Source organism: Leucoraja erinacea, chromosome 36, assembly GCF_028641065.1.
Source record: "Leucoraja erinacea ecotype New England chromosome 36, Leri_hhj_1, whole genome shotgun sequence".
In the NCBI taxonomy this organism is placed as follows: domain Eukaryota; kingdom Metazoa; phylum Chordata; class Chondrichthyes; order Rajiformes; family Rajidae; genus Leucoraja; species Leucoraja erinaceus.
In genome coordinates, this window is record NC_073412.1 from 3,703,007 (window position 1) to 3,717,704 (window position 14,698).

At 49.4% G+C, this 14,698-nt stretch overlaps 1 protein-coding gene across 3 annotated transcripts in view; it reads right to left on the minus strand.

Moving 5' to 3' along the window:
* The window catches only part of LOC129713686 (myosin-13-like), a 68,637-nt gene that overhangs the window by 17,753 nt on the left and 36,186 nt on the right, over positions 1–14,698 (minus strand). For all 3 annotated transcript variants that reach the window (XM_055662946.1, XM_055662947.1, XM_055662945.1), the window contains exons 18-23: positions 13,622–13,659; positions 10,946–10,985; positions 9,606–9,723; positions 6,528–6,569; positions 4,603–4,734; positions 1,788–1,861 (exon numbers count right to left, since the gene is read on the minus strand). In XM_055662946.1, the coding sequence (XP_055518921.1) occupies positions 1,788–1,861; positions 4,603–4,734; positions 6,528–6,569; positions 9,606–9,723; positions 10,946–10,985; positions 13,622–13,659 (444 nt within the window). The remainder of the gene's footprint in view (positions 1–1,787; positions 1,862–4,602; positions 4,735–6,527; positions 6,570–9,605; positions 9,724–10,945; positions 10,986–13,621; positions 13,660–14,698) is intronic.

A 14,698-nucleotide genomic window follows, 5' to 3' on the forward strand; every position in this document is an offset into this window, starting at 1 on the left:
GACGGCTGTGGAGGCCAAGTCAGTGGATATATTTAAGGCAGAGATAGATAGTTCTTGTCCCCACCCACTCCCGCCCCCGATCAGTCTGAAGAAGGGTTTCGGCCCGAAACGTTGCCTATTTCCTTCGCTCCATAGATGCTGCTGCACCCACTGAGTTTCTCCAGCTTTTTTGTGTAACCATAGATAGATCCTTGATTAGTATGGGTGTCGGGGGCTATGGGGAGAAGGCAGGAGAATGGGGTTAGGAGGGAGAGATAGATCAGCCATGATTGAATGGCGGAGTAGAGTTGATGGGCCGAATGGCCTAATTCTACTCCTTATGGGCTTATGGGGTGGGAGATTGCAACCTTCACGTGGTCCGCCCTGTTTCGATGAATGCAATTAACCCGGCGTGCACAATCCAATAGAACAAGTTGTCCTACAACTTTAGGCTGTGCAAGCCATATGCAAGAAGAAGGTTACACAAAAAAGCTGGAGAAACTCAGCGGGTGCAGCAGCATCTATGGAGCGAAGGAAATAGGCAACGTTTCGGGACAAAAATGCTGGAGAAACTCAGCGGGTGCAGCAGCATCTATGGAGCGAAGGAAATAGGCAACGTTTCGGGACAAAAATGCTGGAGAAACTCAGCGGGTGCAGCAGCATCTATGGAGCGAAGGAAATAGGTAACGTTTCGGGCCGAAACCCTTCTTCAGACTGATGGATGGGGAAAGGTTTAGAGGGATGTGGAACGAAGGTGGGAAAATGGGACTAGCGTAGATGGGGCACATGTTGGTCGACGTGGACAAGTTGGGCTGAAGGGCCTGATTCAGCGCCACTTGCTGTTCAGATGGGTCCTGTTAACATGAGCCTCTGATGCAGCCACCGAGCTCGGGAGGACAGGGTGACTTTCAGGTCAGGTTTATCAGTCAGCGATCGCTAATCCTGCAGCATCGATCCCCTGCGATGACACACTCTGTGGCATTACAGTGAGTGGTGAATCTGTGCAACTTTTTGCTGCAGACGGCTGTGGAGGCCAAGTCAGTGGATATATTTAAGGCAGAGATAGATAAATCCTTGATTAGTACGGGTGTCGGGAGTTATGGGGAGAAGGCAGGAGAATGGGGTTAGGAGGGAGAGATAGATCAGCCATGATTGAATGGCGGAGTAGAGTTGATGGGCCGAATGGCCTAATTCTACTCCTTATGGGCTTATGGGGTGGGGGATTGCAACCTTCACGTGGTCCGCCCTGTTTCGACGAATGCAATTAACCCGGCGTGCACAATCAAATAGAACAAGTTGTCCTACAACTTTAGGCTGTGCAAGCCATATGCAAGAAGAAGGTTACACAAAAAAGCTGGAGAAACTCAGCGGGTGCAGCAGCATCTATGGAGCGAAGGAAATAGGCAACGTTTCGGGACAAAAATGCTGGAGAAACTCAGCGGGTGCAGCAGCATCTATGGAGCGAAGGAAATAGGTAACGTTTCGGGCCGAAACCCTTGCGGGTTTCGACCCGAAACGTTGCCTATTTCCTACAGGGTTTCGACCCGAAACACAAAAATGCTGGAGAAACTCAGCGGAAGCAGCAGCATCTATGGAGCGAAAGAAATAGGCAACGTTTCGGGCCGAAACCCTTCAGCTTGGACAAGAGCAAGTAGAAGATGGGCTTATGATTAGAAAAAGCATTTCCTTGACCCTGATCCGCGACCCTGATGTGTGGGTCCCACAGAGTGTGTCGCTTGAGCCACATGCAGGCACGACCTTCACTTGCAACCTCAGCAGACAACCGGCGAGTGACTCATCCCACTTACTTCTCCGACACTTGCTGCTTCAAGGCAGTCACCAGGTTCTCCAGCCGCTGATTCTCAGAGTTGCATTCGGAGAACTGCAGAACAAAAATTGCAGAGCGCTTTCAGCTTGGACAAGAGCAAGCAAATCCCACCACACAGATGGCACCAACGCCGCGAGTCCCAATACTGATGCGTGTTTGAAGGAAGTGCAAACCAGCGCTGGTTTAAACCAAAGACACACACAAGAGGCTGGAGTAACTCAGTGCGGGTGTCGGGGGGAAGGCAGGAGAACGGGGTTACGAGGGAGAGATAGATCAGCCACGATTGAATGGCGAAGTAGACTTGATGGGCCGAATGGCCTAATTCTACTCATAATGGCCGCATCTCTGGATCCCATTCCTTCTCTCCAGAGATGTTGCCTGTCCCACTGAGTTACTCCAGCTTTTCACAATATGTCTATCTTTAATCCCAATATTGGTTTCTCTAACTTCAAGTAACCCCGGCATTCCCTCTCCCTCTATTCCTCCCCCACCAGCTTCTCGTTCTCACCTAGCAAGCAGCTAACAATGGCCTGTTTCCTTTGTCATCGTTACTTTTATGCATTTCTCTCATTCATTTGTTCTATATCTCTCTACATCACCGTCTCTACCTCTCGTTTCCCTTTCCACTGACTCTCAGTCTGAGGAAGGGTCTCGACCCAAAATGTCACCCATTCCTTCTCTCCAGAGATGCTGCCTGTCCCGCTGAGTAACTCCAGCCTTTCGATTTAAACCAGCATCTGCAGTTCTTTCCTACACATCCCACTTCGCAAAGACGTGCAGGTTTGTAGGTTCATCGGCCCTCTGTAAATTTCCCCCCTAGTGCAAAACATATTTGGCTAATAAAGTCTGATTAGGATGTGTGTCGGCTGCAAAATTGGGATAACATAGAACTAGTGCGAACGGGTGATCGATGGTCAGCATGGACTCGGTGGGGCCGAAGGGCCTGTTTCCACGTTGTATCTGCGAACTAAAAATATCCATGGCATGATCTCACTTCACCTCTCACTTTCCCCGAAAGCACAGCAAACACTGGCCGCACTGTAACATGACACGTCAACAATGGGCCCGGTTGTTCCCCGATGAACTGTCTGTCTGTTATTCATCAGAAGCAACGTGAAACAGAGGTGGAGCAGCTCCGTGCTAATGTCCCACATGTTACTGAATCATGGGTGGGCCCGGTTGGAATTAATCCAAGTGCCGGCATCAATGTCAAGGCTCTCATGTACATCATGTGGCCATTGTTGGTGTGGGGGGGGGGGGGGGGGGGGGGGGACAAAGAGGGACCATTTGCGACTGCAATTAATACTTTGCAACTCAGTCGGTGCCCTTGTGACATTAAAGTATCTATCTATACACCCACCCATCTATACATCTAAGTAACTATAGATCCATCTATCTATCTATCTATCTATCTATCTATCTATCTATCTATCTATCTATCTATCTATCTGTGTCTGTCTGTCTGTGTCTGTCTATATATCCATCCATACATAGAAACATAGAAATAGGTGCAGGAGTAGGCCATTCGGCCCTTCGAGCCTGCACCGCCATTCAATATGATCATGGCTGATCATCTAACTCAGTATCCCGTACCTGCCTTCTATAGATCTATCTATAGATCTATCCATCCATCTATCCATTTATCCATATCTATAGATCTATCTATCTATCTATCTATCTATCTATCTATCTATCTATCTATCTATCTATCTATCTATCTATCTACTTCTCTATCTACCTCTGTCTGTCTGTCTGTCTGTCTGTCTATATATCCATCAATAGATCTATCTATCTATAGATCTATCCATCCATCCATCCATCCATCTATCCATCTATCCATCTATCTATAGATCTATCCATCTATCCATCCATCTATCTATCTATATCTATAGATCTATCTATCTATAGATCTATCCATCTATCCATCTATCTATAGATCTATCCATCTATCCATCCATCCATCTATCCATCCATCTATCTATCTATATCTATAAATCTATCTATCTATAGATCCATCCATCTATCTAAACTCAGCAGGACAGATAGCATCTCTGGAGAGAAGACATTTTTTCTTGTGTGACGTTTCGGGTGTAGACCCTTCTTCAAACATCACCCATTCCTTCTCTCCAGAGATATTGCCCGTCTCATGATTAAATGGCGAAGTAGACCTGATGGGCCGAATGGCCGATTTCTACTCCCGGATGTATCGGCGCATAGTATATCGGATTGGATCGGATGGCATGCAAAACACAGCTTATCATTGTACCTCGCAGTCTCGGGAGAGGCCGAGTCGGGAAGCTCCAACGACGCAAGGGCTCGGGGTCCGATCGCCGGTGCGGGGGAGCTGACATCCCCCCGATCGCCCCGATGCGGAGGGCCCAGACGCCACGGGCTACGGGAGTCAAGATGGTCCCGTCAACGGAGGGCTCGAGGCCCCCGACCGCGGGAGAACAAAGAAGGGAAGAGATTCCATCACAGTGGGGAATGTGGAGGGGCCACTGTGGTGGATGTTTATGTTAAAATGTATTTTGTGTGTTCTGTGGCTTTTTTTTGTATGACTGACTTGGCAAATGAAATTCAATGGACAATAGGTGCAGGAGTAGGCCATTTCGCCCTTCGAGCCAGCACCGCCATTCAATGCGATAATTCATCGTATGTTACAAAACATACTTGGCTAATAAAGTATTATTGTGATTACATGTAACAATAATGAATGTGAACTTAAACCTACACCAGGGGACTCGGTTTGTTGCTGTGTTCCCTGGGCTGCCGTTCTGGGGCCGATGCACACTGACCTGTCCTCGTGCAGACTCCAGCTCCTGGTGCTGCTCCTCCAGCTTGCTATCCCGTGTGTGCAACATGTCCCAGACCTTCTGAAGCTCCTCCCGCACCTGGAATAGCTCGCCGTCCACCTCCTCCAGCGAGGCCTGCCGAGAAACATCGCACAATGAAGAGACAGGGAACCGCAGATGCTGGCAGACACAAAGCGCTGGAGTAACTCAGCGGGACAGGCAGCATCTCTGGAGAGAAGGTAGTCTCAACTTCAGGTTGGGAAAAGGGGAAGTACAACAGGAGTCTTTATAGGTTACACAAAAAAGCTGGAGAAACTCAGCGGGTGCAGCAGCATCTATGGAGCGAAGGAAATAGGCAACGTTTCGGGCCGAAACCCTTCTTCAGACGGAGTCTTTATACATCAGTCTGTGAACGTAAGCATGCAGGTACAGCAGGCAGTGAAGAAAGCGAATGGCATGTTGGCCTTTATAACAAGAGGAATCAAATATAGGAGCAAAGAGGTCCTTCTGCAGCTGTACAGAGCCCTAGTGAGACCACGCCTGGAGTATTGTGAAGATAGACACAAAATGCTGGAGTAACTCAGCGGGACAGGCAGCATCTCTGGAGAGAAAGAATGGGTGACGTTTCGGGTCGAGACCCTTCATCAGATGCTACTTAATACACAAGTGCTGGAGCACCGGAGTGGGGCAGTGATAGTGTTGCTGCCTCACAGCGCCAGAGACCCAGGATCGATCCTGACTACGGGTGCTTGTTTGTACGTTCTCCCCGTGGCTGCATGGGTTTTCCCCGGGTGCTCCGGTTTCCTCCCACACTCCAGGTTTGGAGACTAATCGCCACGGTAAAGATTATAAATTGTCCGTGGTATGCGTAGGATAATATTAGTGTGCGGGGATCGCTGGTTGGCACAGACTCGGTGGGCCAAAGGGCCTGTTTCCGCTCTGTATCTCTGATCCAAACTAAAAACTCAGTGGGTCAGGCAGCATCTCTAGAAGACATGGATGTAACATTTCTGATCGGGACCTTGTGTCAAACTCGGAGCCTGAAGAAGGACCGAAACGTCACCCATCCACGTTCTCCAGAGATGCTGCTTGACCCGAGGAGTTACTCCAGCACTTTGTGACCTTTTGAACATCGCCCAGCAACACAGCCAGAACAGAGTCACACTGGAGGGAGCGTGGCCCTGGGCACTGTCTGTGTGGAGTTTGCATGCTGTGCCCGTGTCTGTGTGGGCTTCCCCCGGGTGCTCCAGTCACCTGCCACATCTCAAGGTGACACAATCACCAAGACAGAAACAGGCAATTTGACACAATATTAACAATCTTGTATCACCTTCACATACACACACACACAGACACATGTGCACATGCACACACACATACGCGCACACATACACACACACACACACATACACACACACACACACACATGTGCACACACGCACACACACACACACGCACACACACATATGCACACACACACACACATCACATGCACAAACCTACAAATGCACGACATACACACACACACATGTGCACACGCACACACACACACACGCGCGCACACATGCACACACGCACACACACACGTGCACATGCACACACACACACGCGCACTCATACACACACCCCACAGATGCACACACACACACAAATTTGCGATCGTACACGCACAAACCTACTAATGCACGACATACACACGCACATACGCCTACATACACACACACCCCACAGATGCACACACACACACAAATTTGCGATCTTACACGCACAAACCTGCAATTACAGGTACACACAACATGCACACATACACACACACACACACACACACACGCCTACATACACACACCACACACACACACACACACGCCTACATACACACACATGTTAGGATCGCATAAAAAACCCATCCCTGCTCATCGCCCCCTCACCTTTATTTCTCTTGGTTTGTTTAAGTTGGCTTCTTCCAGTTCCTAGAGAGAGAAGGGTACAAGATTAGGCATCAACACAGACGATGCCTCTGAGTAGTTTGGAGCAGAGTCTGTGATGGGGTCTGTGAGGAAAGTGTGAAACATGGAACGCGTTAAATTCAGTCCACCAAGCAACCTTGATCCACTGCAGTTCGCCTCCCGCCACAACAGGTCCACAGCTGATGCCATCTCCCTGTCTCCTGCACCCATCCCTGGAACACCTGGGTAAGTGAGACATCTACGTCAGACTCAGCCACGGCTCTGCTTAGATTCAGATTCAGATTCAACTTTAATTGTCATTGTCATTGTACAGTACAGAGACAACGAAATGCAGTTAGCACCTCCCTGGAAGAGCCACATAGAATATGATTTCAATAAATACATCTATTTACATGTATACAGACATAGTGTTTTTCCTGTGGGAGGAGTGTCCGGGGGGGGGGGGGGTGATTGGCAGTCACCGAGGTACAGTGTTGAGTAGAGTGACAGCCGCAGGGAAGAAGCTGTTCCTGGACCTGCTGGTCCGGCAACGGAGAGACCTGTAGCGCCTCCCGGATGGTAGGAGGGTAAACAGTCCAAGCTGAGGCCAAGTAAAGGGTTGGCGATCGAGGGCGGAAGTTGGAGACGCTACTGGGAACAAAGGAGGACTCGACGTGGAGAAACAGCCCAGATTGATGGCACGGTGGCACAGCACAACAGCTACTTCCTTGCAGCGCAGGAGACCCAGGTTCGATCCTGACTACGGGAGTTTGTACCTTCACCCCGTGACCTGCGTGTGTTTTCTCCAAGATCTTCGGTTTCCTCCCGCACTCCAAAGACGTACAGGTTTGTAGGTGAATTGGCTCGGGATAAGTGTAACTTGTCCCTAGTGTGTGTAGCGTAGTGTTAGTGTGCGGGGATCGCTGGTCGGCGCGGATACATTTGGGCGAAGGGCCTGTTTCCGCACTTCATATCTAAACAAAACTAAACTAAAATCATTGAATCATTGGACCTAGGGGACTGCGATACTGTTGTGTTGAACTAGTGACTCTATGATATAGTTCAGCAGAGCTACCGCCCAGCGGGAGTTCACTGCGGGTCCGTTTATTCCACATACGTGCGCCTGTGCTGCTCAGCCGCAGCGGTGGGAGCTGACAGTGACGTGGTGCTCACTGCCCCATGATTATTCGCCGAGCGTACCCTGTCCCGATCAATAACTACAGCTCCAGTCACCGTGGGGTCACCCTATGATGAATGAATGAATGAATGCATGAATGAATGAATGACTGAATGACTGAATGTATGATTGACTGAATGAATGAATGATGACTGACTGAATGAATGAATGGATGAATGAATGACTGAATGGATGAATGAATGGATGAATGAATGCATGAATGAATGAATGATTGAATGAATGAATGAATGAATGAATGAATGGATGAATGAATGATGAATGAATGAAATGAATGAATGAATGATACTTCACCATTACATGTGACAAAGTCACCTTGCGATGCTTTGTTTTGCATTGACAAAGGTATGCAAAGAGGGGCCACAAAAAGCACACCGACAATTTCAAAAGTATTCCATTTTACGCCAACCAATATTTACCGTATTACTTTTGTGGTTCCCCCCTAGTTTGGTTTAGAGATGGAAACTGCGCGGAAACAGGCCCTCCTGCCCACCGAGTCCACACCGACCAGCGATCCCCGCACATTAGCACTGCCCTACACACACTGGAGACTAGTTTTTACATTTACACCAAGCCAAATTAACCCACGAACCTGGAGTGTGGGAGGAAACCGAAGATCTCGGAGAAAACCCACGCAGGTCACGGGGAGAACGTACAAACTCCGTACAGACAGCAGCCGTAGTCAGGATCGAACCCGGGTCTCTGGCGCTGCAAGCGCTGTAAGGCAGCAACTCTACCGCTGCGCCACCGTGACTGCCTACTACAGGTGCACAACCTTTTATCTGAAAGCCTTGGGACCAGACACCTTTCGTAATTCAGAATTTGTCGGTCTTCGGAATGGAAATTTTTTTGCGTAGATTTTAATGGCTGGCTCAGTGGTAGAGTGCTCGGCTCATATCCGCAAGGTCGCGAGTTTGCGCCTTGATCCCGGCAGAAGAAGTTGGAGCGGGGCTGGGCTGGGCTGCTGCTGGCTGTGGGATCTCTGTGCTTGCGGTGGGCCTGGGGGTCGGTGTCTCGTTGGTCCTGACGTCTCCAGTGACTGCACTGCGCTGCTAGAATCGCCGACGTGAAGACAGTGCAAAGCCCCCGCGCCGGTGCAATGAGCGGGGAGCTGGAGAGGGGAGGGAAGGGGTCACACACATGGCCGGGAAGCAGAGGGGTGTAGGTGGTGTGAAACTGAAGGGAGCGACAATTTGCTGCTGCCTGCACGCTGAGTTAAAATGTTCCCACGCAAGACTCACGATACACTGTGTATCGTGTCTACCGTGGGAACTTTTTAACTCAGCGGGCAGGTAGCAGCAGATTGTCAATTATTAACCATCCCGCGCAATATACCATCACCCTCTCTTTTATGAATGGGGATTTAGTTCCCCTTTCTTCGAGGACCGACCGGAGGTTCCTCTGTCACCTCTGCGGGCCACCCTCGGTGAACGTTTTCAAGGACCTTTCTTCAAGGACCGAAAAAATGTCCGCTATTCGGAGGTTTTCGTTATTTGGATCTTCGGATAAAAGGTTGTGCACCTGTACTGTAGTAAGCTTGTGCTGTGACCGAGTTGCTTATCTAAGATATATCTCAGTGCCTGTGTGTAGTGATACTTGCACTGAACTGAATACAAAAATGAATTTCATTGTTGCTCAGTGCATGTGACAATAAACCTGGTCTGAACATTAAGCCCCGGTGTCTGTGTAGGAAGGAACTGCAGATGCTGGTTTAAACCCAAGATAGACACAAAATGCTGGAGTAACTCAGCGGGTCAGACAGCATCTTTGGAGAGACATAGAAGGGATGGGTGACGTTTCGGGTCGAGACCCTTCTTCAGACTGGAGGAGGGTGTCTGTCCGAGAGGCCAGTGTCGTTCGCTCACCTCTCTCAGGCCACGGATGATTGCGTTCTGCTGCCGCTGGGTGGTCTTGGATTCCCTGAGGTCCTGCTGCAGTGCGGAGATTTCCTTCAGCAGCTCCTGTGTCTGAGGCCCAGCGATACTGGAGAGAGGAGAAAGACTCAGTCATGCCAAGGGAGTGCGCTTCATGGGGATTCGGAGATAATGGGGCAGATACAACCTAGACACTTGTAGTTCTTCATTCCAGAAGTAATAAGACCAGAATTAGGCCATTCAGCCCATCAAGTCTGCTCCATCACTCAATGATCTATCTCAACCCCATTCCCCTGCCATTCCCCTCCCCATTTGAAATTGATTGACATGTTCTTAACTTCATAAGTCATAGGAGCAGAATTAGGCCATTGGGCCCATCAAGTCGCCTCCTCCATATCCCTCTCCCTCTCAACCCCATTATCGTAACCTTTGACACCCGTACTAATCAAGAACTTGTCGATCTCCTCTTTCACCCGTAGATTAGTTTAGTGATACAGCGCAGAAACAGGCCTTTCGGCCCACCGAGTCCGTGCCAACCAGCGATCCCCACACACTAATGCCCCTGTCACACTTAGGAAACCTGAACGGAAACCTCTGGAGACTTTGCGCCCCACCTAAAGTTTCCGTGCGGTTCCCGGAGGTTGCAGGTGGTTGCCGGAGGTTGCAGGTAGTGGAAGCAGGTAGGGAGACTGACAAAAACCCCCGGGAACCGCACGGAAACCTTGGGTGGGGCACAAAGTCTCCAGAGGTTTCCGTTCAAGTTTCCTAAGTGGGACAGGGGACATTACACTATCCTACACACACCGGGGACAATTTATATTTACCCCTAGCCGACTACCTACAAACCTGCACGTCTTTGGAGCGTGGGAGGAAACTGAAGATCTCGGAGAAAACCCACGCGGTCACAGGGAGGGCGTGCAAACTCCGTATGGACAGCACCCGTGGTCGGGGAGGAACCGTGGTCTCTGACAGAGTAAGGCAGCAACTCTACCGCTGTGCCACCGTGTAGGATATGGATCTACATGCAGGCAGAAGAGATTAGTTCAACCTGACTCAAGTCCATGGTGGGCATAGGTGAAAGGTGTCGGAAGGAACTGGTTTACACCGAACCTTCTTCAAACTGAATCTGAAGATCGCAACCCAAAATGTCATCTATCTGTGTTCTCCAGAGATGCTGCCTGTCCCGCTGAGTTAATCCACCACCATCTATCCATCGATCTATCTGTGTGTGTGTGTGTGTGTGTTCAGCATGGACATTGTGTGGCCAAAGGGTCTGTTCTTGTGCTGCACTGCTCTATCAAGTGTGTCAAGTTGAGTGTACATGTGCCCACCTGTTCACGGAGAACTCTGGGCTGGGAGGTTCCTCAATGTCTGGAAAATAAAGACACAACATCACGAATCTCAAGCAGTGACAGCAGGGTGAAGTAACACCGAACAATATATCATTTGGAAGAGGCACCAACCAGAATTAACAATCATTCAAAATAATGTCACATCTCCCGAGAAAAATAAGAACTGCAGATGCTGGTTTACAAAAAAAAAAGACAGTGTGCTGGAGTAGGGGTGGGCATATGGAACATAGGTAGCAAAAAGATGTTTTGGTTAAATTATCGTGGAAAAAAAAACTTGGATAGGCAAAGACTGAAACAGCTCGAGATGGGAACATGAAGGAGGGATCTCAGTCCATGGTTCCCATAGGAGAAATGTGTAGGATGCAACTGGTTTACAGAGACCCTTCTTCAAACTCAATCTGAAGATCCCAACACAAAATATCATCTAGATTCAGATTCAGATTCAGATTCAATTTTAATTGTCATTGTCAGTGTACAGTACAGAGACAACGAAATGCATTTAGCATCTCCATTGAAGAGCGACATAGCAAACGATTTGAATAAATAATAATAAGTGTCCGGGGGGGGGGGGGGGGGTGATTGGCAGTCACCGAGGCACGTTGTTTAGTAGAGTGACAGCCGCCGGGAAGAAGCTGTTCCTCGACCTGCTGGTTCGGCAACGGAGAGACCTGTAGCGCCTCCCGGATGGTAGGAGGGTAAACAGTCCATGGTTGGGGTGAGAGCAGTCCTTGGCGATGCTGAGCGCCCTCCGCAGACAGCGCTTGCTTTGGACAGACTCAATGGAGGGGAGCGAGGAACCGGTGATGCTTTGGGCAATTTTCACCACCCTCTGCAATGCCTTCCGGTCGGAGACAGAGCAGTTGCCATACCATACTGTGATGCAGTTGGTAAGGATGCTCTCGATGGTGCAGCGGTAGAAGTTCACCAGGATCTGAGGAGACAGATGGACCTTTCTGTTTCTATGCTAGATCTCTAGATCTATCTGTTTTCTCCAGAGATGCTGCCTGTCCCGTTGAGTTACGGGGCTGTCCCATTGTACCAGTTCATCCAAGAGCTCTAAAAAAAAATCTAACTCGCGGTAAGCACGTGGAATGTACGTAGCGGGTACGTCGGAGCTCGGGGACGTCTCTTAGCGGCTCGTAACGCTGACGGCAGGTGCTCGGGAAACGCGGTGAGCTCGCGAAGACTCGTGAAGTTTTTTCAACCTGGTGCAAAATGTCCACGAGAGCCCCGAGTACCGACGAGCGGCCATTACCGTAAATCTCCGAGTTCAAATCACGGGGAAACTCGGGAGAACTCTTGAATTAGCTCGTACAGTGGGACAGGGCCCATTACTCCAGCAATTTTTGTCGAACATTGGAGAAAGCTGGGCTGCTCCTGCCATCTAGTGGTGGTGGTGGACACTGCGGATGGCACATCCCAGCTCTGCCCAAGGGTAAAGGGTTTTAGAGATCTAGCGTAGAAACAGGCCCTTCGGCCCAACTTGCCACACCGGCCCACCTACACTAGTCCCACCTGCCTGCGTTTGGTCCATATCCCTCCAAACCTGTCCTATCCATGTACCTGTCTAACTGCTTCTTAAATGTTGGGATAGTCCCACTCTCAACTACCTCCTCTGGCAGCTTGTTCCATACACCCACCACCCTCTGTGTGAAAAGGTTACCCCTCAGAGTCCTATTAAATCTTTTCCCCTTCACCTTAAACCTATGTCCTCTGGTCCTCAATTCCCCTACTCTGGGCAAGAGACTCTGTGCATCTTACCGATCTATTCCTCTCATGATTTTGTACACCTCTATAAGAACACCCCTCATCCTCCTGCGCTCCTAGGAATAGAGTCCCAGTCTGCCCCAACCCCTCCCCGTAGCTCAGACCCTCTAGCACTGCCAGCATCCTCGTAAATCTTCTCTGTACCCTTTCCAGCTTGACAACATCTTTCCTATATCATGGTGGCCAGAACTGAACTGAACATGCAGAAGAATGCGATCATATGTGGCAGCAGAATGCGATCATCTGTGGCCTGAGAGAGGTGGCGTCTCAGATCAAGACCTTTCTCCAGTCTGAAGAAGGGTCTTGTTCCGAAACGTCACCCATTCCTTCTCTCCAAAGATGCGGTCTCATCAATGTCTTATACAATTGCAACATGACCTCCCAACATCAATCCTGCACTATAGTGTAGAATACAGTGTAAAGAGCCGGTCCCACGAGCATGCGACTCCATGCGGCAAGCGCGACCTAACGTGGTCGCTTGAGCCGTACGGCCTCGCGGGGCCGGTCCCACTTCGATCGCCGGAGCCGTATGGAGTTGTGGTCCCGACATCGCGCGGGGCTCCGAAAAACTGACTGCGTTCAAAAATTCCGCGCGGCAACGTCCTGCCGGCCCACAGCCGCCTCGACACCGTACGCCCGTCGGACTTCGCCCGAACATCGCGCCTCCGTGCGTAGGGTGTCGAGGCGGCTGCGGGCTTTAGGTCGCGCTTGCCGCATGGAGTCGCATGCTCGTGGGACAGGCCCTTTACTCACAGCTACACAGAGAGTGCAAACACAATAAAATGTTACGGGCAGATAGAAAAAAGGAGCAACAGCGAACAATATATTTTTATATATCTCATGTATAAAGATTAAAGGGAAATATCAAACTAAATCTTAGATTATTACCTTCAAGGTGATCGATTGATTCTTCTTTGTTCTTCTCACTGGTAAAATAACGAAAGCCGTATCAGTGAATGTGTATGAGATAAGAGAAACATAGACAATAGGTGCAGGAGTAGAGGCCATTCGGCCCTTCGAGCCTGCACCGCCATTCAATATAATCATGGCTGATCATCCAACTCAGTATCCCATCCCTGCCTTCTCTCCATACCCCCTGATCCCTTTAGCCACAAGGGCCACATCTAACTCCCTCTTAAATATAGCCAATGAACTGTGTGGCCTCAACTACCTTCTGTGGCAGAGAATTCCACAGATTCACCACTCTCTGTGTGTGAAAAAACATGTTTTTCTCATCTCGGTCCTAAAAGATTTCCCCCTTATCCTTAATCTGTGACCCCTTGTTCTGGACTTCCCCAACATCGGAAACAATCTTCCTGCATCTAGCCTGTCCAACCCCTGAAGAATTTTGTAAGTTTCTATAAGATCCCCCCTCAATCTTCTAAATTCTAGCGAGTACAAGCCGAGTCTATCCAGTCTAACGGGATGGTGGTGGGGAGGGGAAGGGAGGAGGATACGAGGGGCAGTACTTTGAGAGTGAAAAGAGACAGACAGATGTGGGGAATGGAAGAATGAATCTCTCCAGAACAGGAACTCTCTCTCTCTATCTCGCACAAGCAGCAGACTAGTGTAGCTGGGACATGTTGGCCAGTGTGGGCAAGTTGGGCCAAAGGGCCAGCTTCCACACTGTATCACTCTGTGACTACATATATATATATCACTTGCAGGCACAGACTCGGTGGGCCGAAGGGCCAAATTCTGCCCCTGTGATTGATGTCCTTATGAGCTTCAACAAGTTCTGTTCCATTTCAGATTTTGTGTAACTGCAGAATTTGCTTTATGGTTCAATAATGGTCGATTTATGCAATGAATTTTTGCAAGGCAATGAACAACCAGCTTTTAAAGCAATCAAAGTAACCATATAACAATTACAGCACGGAAACAGGCCATCTCGGCCCTGCTAGTCCGTGCCGAACACATAATCTCCCCTAGTCCCATCTACCTGCACTCAGACCATAACCCTCC